General features: G+C 31.3%; 2 protein-coding genes across 4 annotated transcripts in view; one reads left to right on the forward strand and one right to left on the reverse strand.

The window, feature by feature from the left end:
- LOC130668137 (uncharacterized) overlaps nucleotides 1-6,184 on the reverse strand; it is a 59,881-nt gene extending 53,697 nt beyond the window's left edge. The window contains exons 1-2 of the mRNA XM_057470250.1: nucleotides 5,769-6,184; nucleotides 826-1,356 (exon numbers count right to left, since the gene is read on the reverse strand). Of these exons, the coding sequence (XP_057326233.1) occupies nucleotides 826-938 (113 nt within the window). The 5' untranslated portion in view covers nucleotides 939-1,356; nucleotides 5,769-6,184. The remainder of the gene's footprint in view (nucleotides 1-825; nucleotides 1,357-5,768) is intronic.
- A 5,490-nt stretch (nucleotides 6,185-11,674) lies between these two features.
- Nucleotides 11,675-14,449, forward strand: LOC130667816 (uncharacterized). Of its 3 annotated transcripts, none has more exons than XR_008989901.1 (3): nucleotides 11,675-13,561; nucleotides 13,644-13,854; nucleotides 14,219-14,449. XR_008989901.1 is itself a non-coding variant. In XM_057469672.1 (2 exons), exons 1-2 carry the CDS (start codon nucleotides 12,104-12,106, stop codon nucleotides 14,220-14,222), a joined length of 1,755 nt encoding a protein of 584 aa, XP_057325655.1. In that variant the 5' UTR covers nucleotides 11,681-12,103; the 3' UTR covers nucleotides 14,223-14,449. The 3 variants fall into 3 exon arrangements, 1 of the variants encoding a protein (XP_057325655.1); XR_008989900.1 differs by having other exon boundaries at nucleotides 11,677-13,561; nucleotides 13,662-13,854; XM_057469672.1 differs by having other exon boundaries at nucleotides 11,681-13,854.
- Nucleotides 14,450-15,717: the final 1,268 nt, after the last annotated feature.

Genomic DNA, 15,717 nt, shown 5'->3' on the forward strand with positions numbered 1-15,717 from the left:
ATAAGATCGCATATAATTTTATGAAATCGTATACAACTTTATAAAATTTTATAAAATTTCATCTAAATATTACTTCTCTTCTAAGGACTTACTTTATAAAACTATATAAAATTGTATAAGATTGTATAAAATTTTATATAATTTTATAAAATCGTATAAAACTTTATAAAATTTCATACAATTATATCAAATTCCATTTAATTATTATTTCCCTCACTAAGATCTTACTTTATAAAATTTTATAAGATTGTATAAAAATTTATATAATTTTATGAAATCGTATAAAAGTTTATACAATTTCATAAAATCTTATAAAATTTCGTACAATTATATAAAATTTTATCTAATTATGACTTCCCTTTTAAGATCTTACCATATAAAATTTTATAAAATTTTATAAAATTCTATGAAATTTGATAAAATTATATAAAATTATATGAAATTCTATAAAATTTCGCTGTACAGTCTTATAAAATTATATAAAATTTTATATAATTTTATACAATTGTGTAAAACTTTATAAAATTTTGTTATATTTTATACAATTTTATAAAATGTCATACAATTTTATAAAATTACATTTATTTATTACGTTCCTTACTCAGATCTTACTTTATAGAATTTTAGAAGATTTTATAAAATTTTTGAAGATTTTATAAAATTGTATAAAATATTATAAAATTTTATAAAATTGTATGAATTTTTATAAAATTTTGCTGTAAAATCTTATAAAATCTTACAAAATTTTATAAAATTGTATAAAATTTTATATTATTTTATAAAATTTTATAAAAACATTTTTTCCCGGGAAAGTTGAATATTTACCTGGTAGGGTTAATAATCGGGCGCCCCATTGCCCGCTGTTGGCGCTTTTCGTTGCTAGGCAGGCGAAGATAATCTTGGTCGCCAAGAAGGAACAAATCCTTTGAAATAATCATGTCCACTGCTTAACTACCACCACTGCCTCACTTCGCGGCACTGTTTCGGTATATATCAATGTTACCGGTTGCTACTTTGAAGTCACTCATAAAAGATTTTAAATCGACAACACTTATAATAAACCGTTAAAAATATAAAAAATGATACGGAACCACGAGCAACTTAATTAAAGTAAAATGTAATTGTAAAAAATTTTTTATACTAAATTTATACATTTGTCACTTCATATCATATTCAAAGAAATAATTTTTGTTGCAAATCAATTTAACTATATGTTTTTTTATTATTCTAATTGTCCAAAAATCTTGAACAATTTTCAAACGAGTAATTTTCGAATTCATGTCTTGTTGATTTATTTGGATGTGTGTAATCGCTGAGTTCTGTCTAGATTCCTTTTCAGCCTTACTGGTTAACCACCTGAAATATACAAATTAATCGATTCTATAAAAAATGTTTTTTTTTTTTTCTATTTCTTAATGCTCTATTTTGCTAATTGTATGATAGGATGAAGACCCGATAGAAAATAATTTTGTATAACTATATATGATTCTATATATAATCAGATATAAAAGTTGGTCAGATCCGATTGTATATAATTATATATAACCATGCACGAATATAGTTATTCATAAAATCTCATTTAAAATATCTGTAAATTATTAATTAAGTAATTAAATTGGAATTTATAGTCTTTACTAATATGAATGTCAGTGATATTTCAATTGAAAAAAAAAACACAGTATCTATTGGTTAACTGCTATTGTACTAAGGGGTCGCCCACCCAACTTATGTCCCACGCCGATGCTGCTCAACTACGGTTATCGCTGATTTGTCGTCTGCTCCTCTAGTCGGCTATACCCCGGGTCAAAATACCTAGCCTTAATCCAGCCTCACTGAGTAAAAAAAGCATTTTGAGCCTCAAATGATTCTCAAAGATCCTTAAAAAGCCTCGATGAGCCTCAAATGAACCCAGTCTCGACTATGTAATTCCAATTTGATTAGTATTATTTGAGGGTCTTTGATCACCATTTTCGGCTCATTGAGACTCTTTGAGCATTATTTGAGGCTCATTGAGGTTTTTTGAACATCATTTGAGGCTCAAAATGCTTTTTTTACTCAGTGCGACTGGATTGAGGCTTACTTGGGTTCGATGAGGCTAGATTGAGGCTAGGTATTTCGACCCGGAACATGTGTAAATAAGAATAGTCGGGGACAGAGGCAGCCGATCGGTTCTCGAGTGGGTCGGGCGATCACCAAAATTAAGCAGCATCGAGCATGATCGCTACTTGGCTGGGTGACCGCTTAGCCACGCGTTGAGCTCGATCGGAGCTCTGACCATTAGGCGTGAGATGAGGATCTAGTGATCGGTAAAATGGAAATTTTATCTGTTTGTTCTGTTTACTCGTTTAGGTAGCCCAAACAAAAAAATATCTCAAAAGAGTTACGATTTTTGTTAAAATGATAAATTTTAGAGTCGAAAATAATGAATAAATGAGCGTTTTTTATATATTTATTTACAATTATGTTCAATAAAAAAAAAAAGTATATTTAGGCAAAAATCAATGTAAGTGATTGAAGTAAGGATTTAAACGAGTTCTGACTCATATCAGAGCGTTAATACATGAAATATCCAAGAAAAATATTGGAAATGGTGTTTTTTCCATTTTTTTGTTAATTATTAATATTATTTGAACGGAAGAATAAGGTACACTACATCATGTGGTGATCGAAAGAGACCGTAAGACGAAGAGTTGGTATGATTTCGAATACATTTTGGTGCATTATGTTGTGATTTACGTGGGAAAAATGACATAAAATATTGTTTTCTTAAGAAAAAACAGTTAACTTTAATCAAGAAGCATACTCTTGATTCAAGAATTTTTTTTTGATCGATTCGGAAAATAAAAATTTACTTGCACCAAGTAAACAATTATCTTCAAATTTTTATCTTGAATCAAAATTTTTTTCTCATGTCAACATATTTTTACGCTTCAATCAAAAAATTTTCACTTGTTTCGAGAGTTGATATTACTTAAAGTAAGAGATATTTTTTTTTGTCATATCAGCCGCGAAAGTTGAATTTTCAAGCAACATGCAGAGGGTGCAAACTATACGATTTCTGGCAATCTATAGTTTGGTTAACTTTCCTCGAACTTATATCGAAAAGTAACTTCTCTCTCCCTCTATCTGTCTCTACATTCCTACACGACTTGAAACATTTTTGACTGTTTCTCTCTCAAATTCAACTTCCGCCGTTGATATGACAAAAAATTTTGTTCAATACTTTATGCTCAAAGGTAGGAACCCTGACAGACTTGAAGTGCAGGCACGTGTTTAAGGCTTATGGATACATTCTTATCAAGACCTCGTACTTCATCCGGTCTTGATAGGAAAGCGCCCATAGCCTCAAACTCGTAACGTCACTTCAAGCCGTCAGAAACCCTACCGTTCCGCATACGTATCGAAAATAACTATTTGAAGCAAGATGCATTATTTTTTTGTAGCAATATTGCATCTTTTTGTTTAAAGAAAATAAAATTTCTCGGATCAAGTACTATACTTTTCACGCAAGTATTTTTGTATGCTCTGACCAAGAAAACAAAAGTTGCCAAGAGAAAAAATTTCTTAGGAGAAAAGATCGATATGGAGAAGGGGAAAGTCACCGGTGCTATAGGCAGTAGCAGCGGTAGTAGTTCGGTGCTTGCTAAGAGATCGCGCTCAGCCACTTGTATTGTCCCTGGAAAGAAAGATATTCTAGAATTGTTATACTCCAAAGTCCAATTCGATTTTATTCAAGTACTCCTCTGTCATCTGACAGAGTGTCAAGTGCCTTTTTGGATTGTACTATAGCATATCCTATAGTACATCATGACCTTAATATTTACTATTAATGGTTACTTGAGTAATGTTTCGTGCTCAGCCACCTATGTATATATATCTATATGTAGCGACGATACTTTAGGATTAGATTGTAAAAATCACTGCCTAAGTGGCCAAATACCAAAGAATGAAACGTTGTGAGAGATAATAAGAAGAGGAGCGATGGAAAAAGGAATTTGTGGGGTGAGAGGCGTTTCGTCTAAGTATACGATAGCTGAGACTCCTCAGTTAGGTGTGTCTATCGTATACCCCACCTAAGACGTCGTGTTGGAAGTTACATGTTGGAAATGTTTTATATTGAAACAAGCATAGGGACGAGATATTGCGAGAGGCGCGAGTTCTAAATGCCATCTCGCGGAGTGAAGCCAAACCACCACATATATGCATATGTCTTCGAAAAGACAATAATACATACACACACACACACACACACACACACACACACACACACACACACACACACACACACACACGCGCATAAACACATACACACACACACACACACACACACACACACACACACACACACACACACACACACACACACAGGGAGACAATTTTTACAATCTGGATTAGTAAAAATTCAATAGCAGTCTCAGTGAAAATTTCATCTTAAAATAGATTTTTTACATCAAATAGTAAAATTTATTGAATGCTTTTTACTTTGTACTCTAAAACTTAAAGGAATTTTACTTATGGTTTAACAATTTATGGGATTGAGCGATAATAATTTTGACTTATTCAAAGGAAAATTTCTGTATTTTTGAACCGTTTCAAGTTTGCCTCGGCGAAGTAGTAGTTTTTATTTGAAAAATAACAAACATCATCAAATTGTTTTTCTCCGTGAAACAGTTCAAAAATTATTTGTTACCTGATTTTTTTATAGGTTTTTCATTTCAATTTAATGGAGAAATTTTTTAGATCTTGAAAATATTAGTTATTTAAGAAATCTATTTTATCTTGTTAATATATGTAAAATAATGTTTTCATTGAGTTTGAAGACACTGGAAAGTTTTAACGCTGGCCTACAAGGTCGACCATTTTTCATATTTTTTTTTATTGTATAGTCACTGAGATTCGCTTATAAGCTGTTTGATTAACATAAAAAAATAAACTTTAAAATATATTTATGTCGGTGAAATTTCTCGTTTATACATTGAATTTAAAAAAAAAATATTTTGTGGCCTTATAATTAATTCTGTACTGTTTTTTATTTAATTAATATTACTAATTTATTTAACTGATTTAAATTTTTATCTTTTAGTACACTCATGTATGTGACACCTCAACATATTGGAATACTTAAAAAAATATTATAGCAAAATGTTAATCTATTTTCATCTGTGGAAAATTAATTGGCAATGGCAATGAGAAATTTAAAAGGATCTGTCCATCACCAATGCAACGAAACGCGCATTCGCGACGCTGATACGAACAAGAGAATGAGGAGAGAGATGATGAACACGCAGCCATTGCGGACACGCAGCCGCAGTCAATGAACTCATATGCCTTTAACTAAGTTTTTCAAGCGGTTCAACGGTGCCCCCACGATGACATAGTCTTGACAACCATTTCATTATCACCTACCGCTTAATCCTTATTCTTTACTTCCTTTCTTTCATCTTTCGACTTCAATTTTTTAAACATCGATGCGTTAACACTGAGTACTGTTTTAACGCTCAGTTTTAGTCTAAATAATGGATTAAAAATGAAAATTTCTATCCTGAAGGCCAACTTAATTGACTTTACTTATTTATAATGACTTTATTATTATTATTATTATTATTATTATTTTTTTTTTTTTTTCTATCAATTAATAGTGAAAAACAACTCTTGGTTGATAAAGTGAAAAATAAAAGAATAAATTGATTAAAAGAAGGGGATCGCTTTGACTGTGTAATCATGTCAAGCTATAAACATTTATATCTACACGGCAATCGTTCACTGACCCTATTGCTCCTAGCGCTGAGCTGAACACGCCGAAATCACGGCGCTATCTCGTTACTTCGATCGCAAGATGTACTGTAGTTTTCATGGTCCAAGTAGATGTTTTCCAATTTTAATTGTATTCATTAGTCTTAGACACTCCCCAGTAACCAGAAAAATATTTATTTCGAATTTTCCTCACTTTTTATTTGTAAAAAATTTATTGCTTTTAACTTAATCACAGAACCTAATTAAAATGAATTAATATATAACACAGTTGATATAGCACTAAATTATTATATTTATTAATGTATACATGTATTTTATTCACTATAATATAACGTTACAATTATCTTATTAAAAAATGAAGCGTAAAACGGTATGAAGGTTACGGTGACAAAGATATAATACGATACTCACGCTGGTTAGATGCAAACTGAGCGGTACGGTGCGCTCTGCGCGATGTCTATAGTCGAAACGACTGCGCCGTTATCCTCCCTCTCATATGAGCTATAAACTCTACGGGTTGAAGTAACTTTATATTTTACATTCAATGCATGCAACGAAAAAGGGTTCACTGTAGAATATCTGGAATAGTTATTTTATTTTTTTGATTTGTTTAGTAGCAGTTTCATCGTTTCAACTACACCCGATTCAAAAAACAAATTCTAGATTAGTCCTCAAAAGCCTCAATTCCTTTGATGTTTTATTTTGCCGCTCAGAAAGTAACTATACTTTAGTGCTCAAAATTCTCAATAAAAACTATGAGGTCTAAATGCGAATAATTTATCGATTTTAAATTATAACGAAGACCTCAAAATCCTCAGTAAATAAAAATTTATACTTCGCACTTTTAAAAATTTTAGATAGAAAAGGGAAGAGAGAGAATATGCCGAATAGGACTTTTGAGGTTCAAATGCGGATAAAATTATTCCTGTATGTTTTGAGTATTTTGAGACTCTGATCCCGGGTCAAAAAATTAGATCTGTTTTAAAATAAATGATAAATTTAAATATTTTTTCTTGAAATTAAGTTTATAAATCGTATTTATTTTATATAACAATTTAATCTGTTTTTGCCGGTAATACTATTCCTTGTTCAGGCCAATATCAGACTTATTTTCGTATGATATTTAGGTCTGTTTTTTATCGCTTTCAGATTAAAACATAACTTTTTACAAATATAAATAATAACAATAATCTAGATTTATAAATTTATTTTAATTTTCTTGATATTTGAAACATGCTAATGCGCTTCCGTAACAAGATGTCACAAGAATTTCGATGGTTTCTAGTGCCAAAATATTTTCGATTTTATCCAGTAAATAAGGGAAATTTCTTGACATTTTAAGAGTTATTTTATTACTTTTATTCAATACTATAAATATTCAGTCAAGACAACTAAAACATAAAGCTGTCAAATTTTCATTTACTGTCGACATTTTTAAGCAAAAGACACTAAATAAATAATAAACAAAACATAATCAATTCTGTAACTTAATATTTTTTTTATAAATATTGCCCATAAATAAAAATTTCATAAGTCCATGATTTAATCTAGTTCAGTCCTTGAAAATTTTCAGAACTAAAATTTTTTAAAGTTCAAGAATTAATCTAGTTTTGTCTGTCCGTAACGCAATTGTTTTTTAAAACAACAGATCAAAAACAGCCTAAAGTTTTTATAAAAGATCAGAAACAGATCAAATAGTCCAATTAGACTAAAATCAGATCAAATTTTTCGGTCTGGGTAGATCAAAATCAGATGAAAAATTCAATAGAAGTTCAATAACAGACCAAGTAGTTCAAATACCGTCCAGTTAAATTAAAATCAGATCGAGCCCGTATACATTTTGTTAGCCAAAGCTAGACCAAAATTTTTCTTACGTATTTTGGGCCAAGGATTATTGTATTAGTATTGGATTATTGCTGGGGCAGTTTATTGGAAAAAAAATGTTCAAAATGAAATAACACACAAAAAATATATACAAGCCAGGCGCTCGGACCTCTCCCTCTCGCACGAGCAGATGCCTATTGCGTGCTCTCTCTCCGCCAAATCGCGTCAGATGCTTGACAGGACAGAATTTTTCTAAGTTTTTTACATTAAAAATAAAAGAAAAACAAAAGCGACAAAATGTCAATATCACCAATCGACAGCATTCTTGTCAAAACGAATTTCTATCCTATCGTACGAAAAAAAATTTTTTTTTTTTAACTAATGTTATAAACAAATGGACTTTTTCAAAGTCCAAACTTGACAAAATTTCTATACGAAAAATCGACAGCGTTTATTTCGAAACGAATTCTTATCCTTTCGCCCGGAGACCTTTTTTTCTTAACTAAAATTATCAACAAATGAATTTCTTCAAAGTCCGGTTACGATCAAAAACATCGATAAAATGTCGATACTACCAATCGACAGCATTTTTTTCAAACGAATTTCTATCGTATCGTCCAGACTTTGAAAAAATCCATTTGTTTATAACATTAGTTAAAAAAAAAGGTATCCGAATGAAAGGATAGGAATTCGTTTCGAAATAAACGCTGTCGATTTTTTGTATAGAAATTTTGTCGATTTTGGACTTTGGGAAAATCCATTTATTTATAACTTTAGTTATCAAAAAAAAAAAAAACGTCTCTGAACGATAGTTTGCACCACTTTTGAACACAATAGACTCGATTTTCGTGATCCTTGGCCCAAAATATGTAAGAGAAAGTTTGGTCCAGCTTTGGCCAACAAAATATATACGGGCTCTTCTCTTCAGCCGAAGGGCTAAATGTTAAAATTCTCTATATTGCCACCCAGGTTCCAAATTATAATTTCAAACACTAATTTTTAAAGTTTTTTTTTTCCGTGTATTTACTGAAAAATAAATACACCTGAGAATTCACAAAAAAAAAAAAAACTTTTTAGTGCAAGAAAAATTTTGTATTATGAAATGGAAACAAATGTTTTTAGGACTAGAAAAAATTTCTGAGGGAATAAGTAAAAATGTTCTTCAGGCGAGTAAAAATTTTTTGCGGCGAGAAATTTTATTTTTCTGTGTGTAAAAATATCCTAAATAAGTAAAGTTATGTTTTCGTTGCTAAGTTTATTGAAAAATAAAAAAAAATAAAAATTAGGTCAATAGCCACTACTTATCCACGATATCGATCATTATCTGCACGCTATCATGTTGAATGAAAAGAAATACGCATACGAGCTTCTATGGTGAGGCCATAAACACAAAAAAACTCAACAATGAAATTGAAATGTCTGGCATTTCGCCGACTTCTCAACCATCATCGTTTCTTGCTCTCGATTATTATTAAAGTATATAACTTATAATTTATTATTTTTTTTGTCGATATTTGATCCAACCGCAATTTTTGAAAGTTTTCTAGCGCCAGAAGTTGCGGTAACAAAAAATTAGGATACATATATGAGAGTGGCATCTGGGAAGTTTCTGTAGAATCGATTTTCCGTGTATGCAGACTATATATAGATACTTAGCGTAATCTTTACAGATGAATTGTAAGTATAGTAATTATTTCTCGAGCCTTTATGATCGGCAAACTTACTCACTAATCCAATTACTTTCAATATCATTAATATTAATTGACTAATATAATTGCTGCCCTACAATAAAAAAAAAAAAATTGATTCGAGTCCAGATTTTTCGTATTTTAATATGTATGGAAAATAAGTAATTTTTACTATGTTGAAATTAGGGGAGCGCGGGGTCGCCCCGGTCACCCACATTTTGAAAAATCTATCATATAATAGATTTTTAATTCAATTTAATTTTATACTCTCATTGAATTAGCGGTAATTAATGAGCCCTAAGGTTAAAAATTAATTACTTGTTAATAATAATTAATAAATAAAAAATTGATCGACTTTTGATCTAAAAATCAAGGACATTATCATAAGGTTTTTTATATATTTTACAAGAAGAAAAGAGCTTATAATTGATGTGTATATAATCTACAGACATTTTTTAATCCATTTTAATTTTTATAAAAGTATAATTTTCAATCCTTTTTTTTTTAATTCAGTTTATTTTCTCAAAAATTAGTTGGGGTCGTACCGATCAAAGTTATAGGGTCACAACGGTCAATTCATCCACTTGTTTTTTTGACTGACAATTCGTGTGTTTGTTTAATAAAAATATTAACCAATATCTTATTTAATAAGCAATTAATTAATTAAGGTAAGCTTTTTTAAAATTTAAGCTAACAATTTTCTTGTTTATCAGAGGCATGTTCTTCTACAACATCGTAACATTTTTGTTACAATATTAATGAACAAATAAATAAATTATAGATGCCTCGTAAGCGAGTACGGAAAACGGAAAAAAAGTTAAATGTTGTTAATTATTAATTTTACATTTTTTTCTGTACTTCTTAAGTTTCAGTTGACCAAATAAAATTTTAATTTGATGAAATTTCAGCAATACGACTTTAAATTCTTAATTTTTGATTTGAAATTAACAGCGACCGGGATGACCCGCCAAATGGCCGGGGCGACCCGACACGTCGGGTCACCCCGGTCAAACTTACAATTTTTTTAATTGATCAAATATTTCTATTTACTTTTATACTTTTATTTTTAAGTATGTGTCTTTGGTTCTCTAGATTCCATAGAATAAGATAACGTCCGTTTTATGATCTAATAAGGATAATTCGAAAAATTTTGAAGGTTTATTTCTTAGGTGACCGGTGCGACCCCACGCTCCCCTAATATTTCTTATTTTCAAAAAAATATTGCGTTCCACATTTCATTTTCGCTAAAAATTGCGCGCGCATCCACAGCCAAACGGACCTGGCAAAAAGTTTGTATTTTTTAAGACACTATATCTTTATCAATAATAGAGATAGACGAAAGATGATTTAGGCATTATTTGTGTATTTTGATGCAAAAAAGCTAATTTTGTCATTATTTAAGAGATATCAATTATAGTCTTCTTGTAATTTAAGTTTAAACAATTAAATTGTTTATAACAAAAAAACTGGACCACCGTAGAACTTTTTAATTATCAAAATCGGTTTCCTCGCATCAAATTGTATAAATACTCGTTGAAAAATCTTATCGACCTGATTTTGCATACAGCCATAAGAATAGCAGCGAAACGACTAGTACAAAAAAGGAATTTTTCAGGGAGATTCTCTGAGCCCTCTGCTGTTTTGCATCTCACTGCTGCCAACATCTGTTGCGCTACGCCGTACCCGGGGATATCGGTGGGCTCACCAACTGATTGGAAGTATTCGATCACCCACTTACTCTACATGGATGATCTGAAGCTATATATATACTCCTGATGAGGAACACCTTCAGACAGCCTTGAACATTGTACGGGAGTATACACGGGATATTGGCATGGCTTTTCATCAAATCTCATAAAAATGATTCTAATTAGTCTAGAATGTTTTGCAAGGTTCTGGAAATCAAATAACATTCTAGAAAATTCGAATATATATGTAAATACATTAAATTACTTAATAGTTATTTTATCGGTGTGGGATGCTCTGGATTGTTATAAAAATTTGGAAAATGTTATAAAAATTGAAAAATATATTTTAAGAAGTTATCAGATCATTTTCGGAATTTCAGTATAGCTAGTAAATTAATACAAAGAATACGTCGATCATTGCACCATGGATATCATAACAAATATACTATTTACACATGCCCGATCACATACGTACGTCAGTGCAGTGGATAGCATCAAAGACTTTGAATCGGAAGGACGCAGGTTCGAGCCCAGCAACTACTGGGGTTTTTTCGTCAAACAAAATCATGTGTACTCCCTCCAAGTATAATGATATGAATACATTAGATCTATTTCGGATCTAATTAAGATTTTTCTAATTTTTTTTCACAATATTATATTTTTTTTGTGTATGCTCTCGTAAGACCATATATGCTCATGACTGGCCAATATTTAAGGGGTTAGGGGTAGTCAGAATTTTCAAAAAATCGATTTTTTTTTTTTTGCATTTTCTTAAAGTATAATATTTTAAAAATATTGTGTGAAAATTTGAAGTGAATCCGACAAATTCTTTTCGAGTTATTTAACAATGACCAAAGGACGCTCGGGTGCTACGTGGCATTCGAGAGCAGGTAGCTAGAAACAGCTGCAAGCAACCGACTTTTCGGGTTTCATTGTCATGAATATCTCCCCATTTTAATGTATTTATAATTATATATATATATATATATATATATATATATATATATATCCTTCTACATATATTCACAATTTGTAGGTAGTACAAGAACTGAAAAATAATTTTTGGTTGCCAGTATACCTGTAGTCGTTGCACTGATCAGTCGATAGTTTTGTGATAAATTATTTCTCAAGTGAATTAAATTATTAACCATGGGACGTGATTCTAGAAAGGTTTCAAGAGAACTTCGGAGTTCTGAAAAAATTAATAAGTCGCGTTCAGTCAAAAGAAAGAATGTTTTTAATCCGAAAACAGCCGAACGTGATGAAAGTATTCAGAGTACATCTTCTAAAAAATTAAAACAAAACACTGAAGATGATGTACCTGAAGACAGCAGTACTGAATTTCGAATAATAAATTTTATTCAGGTATTCACTGCAATTTCTGCTCTTATAAAATGTAAAAAATGTGATGGAAATGTAGTGTTTCAAACAGCAAGTACACGTGGGCTGGGATTCAAAATTGTAGTTGCATGTAATAACTGTGGAAATGAATATATTCCTTCCTGTTCTTTCGTTGGGCATTCTTATGAAATAAACAGACGTTTCATTTTTGTAATGAGAATACTAGGAATAGGATACGAAGGATTGTGCAAGTTTTGCGGCCTGATGGACATGCCGTCTTTTTTAGATAAATCTACGCATACAATTTTACTGAAACAGATTTTGAATTGTAGTAAAGCCGTCGCAGAAACCTTCATGACGAAAGCTGTGAATGAAGAAAAGCAAGCAATGCCAACAACTGAAAATGAAGATATAAATCATCTAACTGTATCGGGAGATGGAACCTGGCAAAAACGGGGATATACATCGTCATTTGGAGTTTCTTCTATAATTGGCTATTTTACTGGAAAGATTCTTGACATAAACATTAAAAGTGCATATTGTAAGCTATGTGAGTATTGGAAAAAAAAAACAAATACTGTTGAGTTCGAGGAATGGTATCAATCGCATGAAGATGTGTGTTCTGCTAATCATCAAGGGTCTTCTGGGAAAATGGAGGTGGATGCGATGGTCGAAATGTTTTCGTATTCTGAAACTAAATATGGAGTTAAGTATGCCAACTATATTGGTGATGGTGACTCCAAGACCTATTCAGGAATTATAAAATCAGATCCTTACGAAAATACAACTGTAAATAAAAAGGAATGTATAGGGCATGTCCAAAAGCGGATGGGGAGTCGATTACGTACGCTGAAGAGTAAACAAAAAGGTCTTGGTGGTCGAGGTAAGCTCACAGGAAAATTAATAGACAAACTAACTGTGTACTATGGTTTAGCAATACGCCGGCATTGTGATTCTATTGAAAATATGAAATCTGCTATAATGGCAACCTTTTATCACTACGGCTCGAGTGATGAAAAACCGAATCATGATATGTGTCCAAAAGGCGAAGAATCTTGGTGCTCTTACCAGCGCGCTGAAGCAAGAGGAGAGCTTGATACCTTTTCTCACGATTATTCTCCTTTACCTTCTGATGTTTTAAAAGCTATCAAGCCTATATACGAAGATCTTAGTAATGAAAATTTACTTTCAAGATGTGTAGGTGGATTCAATCAGAATAATAATGAAAGCTTTAACCAACTAGTATGGAAAATATGCCCAAAAACGGTAAATACTAGTTTTACTATCGTACAAATAGCTGCATACGTTGCTATGTGTATATTTAATGAGGGTATAAATTCATTATTAGTCTTGATGAATACACTAGGACTTAATTGTGGGCCTAATTCTCATCGGTATGCAGAAAGAATGGATGCTGCACGTATCAAAGTAGCAGATAAGCGCGCTAATGATAACACCCGAGAAGGTCGATTGCAACGTAGGCACCAGCAAATCGATATTTTGGAAGCTGCTATGTCGGCTGAAGAGCTATTATATGGTCCAGGAATAGATGACTCAGTGTAAGTTATTAAATAATTCTTATAATTCGACATAAATCCATAGCAAAACTTTAAATGCGTTTTTCTCAAAACTATGTTTTCTGAACTGGTGATCACTGTAACTTAAAAACTGCTCGGTAGATTTCAATAAAATTTATTGTACTTTTGAAATACATTAAAAACTCGTGCCTGATCGAAGGATTTTTTTTTTTTTTCAAAATTTCGATTTTTTTTTAACAATAAACTGTCGGTTTTTTTCTCGAAAATTTGAAAAAAATTTCCTGAGGCCGCCATTTTGTTAATTTCGAAAAAAAAAAAAAAAGCTTCGATCAGGCACAAGATTATCTATTAATAAAACTAATTTTTCTTGTCCGATTGATTTCAGATGAATCTCCAAGGACTTATGATGATCACCGCAAAGGACTTCGGGAGGAACGGGCTCTACAAAAACAGCGATAACTTTTTGAATTATTAATTTTTTTTTTTGAAATTTTCGTGAAGTCAAATCGAAACGTGTTCTAATAAAGCTATGTTTTTATTTTTGTCAAATAAAGTAATTAACTACAAAAAAAAAATTATTGAAAATCATCATTTTTTCATACCCCTGAGTACCCCTAACCCCTTAAACATGATCAGGTAGGATCATGAAAACTCAAGTAGAGTCATATATGCTCAAAGTAGATCATACGTGCTCATTGCTGGCCAATATTCAGGTCTGATCATGCATGAAATTAGCGAATGATCATGCATGCCGATTTTTTCCCGGGTCATTACTATGCGTACATTGCTTTCGAAACCATGGAATCTCACAGTATTGTTAAATAAATACTAAGATTTACTTCATCCTCGTCCACTGGGTTTAATAAAAAAACCGATTAATACTTTTATTGTCCTTCGTGATGAGTCATCACTGATGACTTATAAATGTATGTAAAATAATTCTTGATAAGTATCTTATTCATAAGTCAAATTTTATAATTATATTTATACTGTATTTGCTGTAAGAAAACACGCTTTGTTCATCTATGAAGTGTATTATTTTCCAAATGAAACAATTCGAGTTAATTTTCTTCAAAATTTGTTAACTATCTATAACCTTACCGACTGTTTACCTAATAATCAATCTATTAAAACTGCAATACATTTGAATGATGTGTATACATGCATACATTGAGACAATGTGAATAGTCTCTGTCGTTCAGCCTCGCGGTTCCCGTTTTTCTCCGTCTCGTTTTCTTCAAAAATTGTGCGTCATAGTGCCCCGGTCACATGACTAATTTTCACGTCAACGCATGTCCGTAAGGGTGAAATTGGGACAGAGCCCGCAGGCGAGTCCTATGCCCTTATTTATCGAGTCAGTCAGTTCAAAATCATTATTAATCGGGCAATTAACTTGCATTACATTTACATTACTGGCAATTATTCTTTTGCGGTTATATTTTATTGTTCTAATTATTAATTGTTATAAACGAAGTTTAGTCTAACTAAGCATCATTATACGTTACTGGCGATATATTTGCGTCACAAATACTCTTTAAGAAAAATGATAAATTCAGTGTGCTGAAATTGCGTGGTGCCACGTGGATAAATACTGATTGTCCAGCGTTTATACCAAGAGCATTCCTATATTGTATTTTGCGGATAACGTTGATTGTAAGTAACTGAATCTTATTATAATTGGCAATAAATTTCTACTGTTATAATTAATTTCTTCACCATACCTACTACGTTTCATCCTATTCATATCCTATTATACTGGTAAGATTCTTAAATAATCTAATAAAAGTATCATTTATTAAATTACAAATAATAATTCGACCATCAATAAGAAAATAATTTAGAAGTCATAAGCCGTGAGGTAAGTTAGTGAGTTTTTACATACAT

This window comes from Microplitis mediator, chromosome 5 (genome assembly GCF_029852145.1).
Source record: "Microplitis mediator isolate UGA2020A chromosome 5, iyMicMedi2.1, whole genome shotgun sequence".
Taxonomy (NCBI): domain Eukaryota; kingdom Metazoa; phylum Arthropoda; class Insecta; order Hymenoptera; family Braconidae; genus Microplitis; species Microplitis mediator.

Excerpts from the sequence above, each read along its gene's own strand:
- LOC130667816 (XM_057469672.1), top strand. The coding sequence starts at position 12,104 with ATGGGACGTGATTCTAGAAAGGTTTCAAGAGAACTTCGGAGTTCTGAA.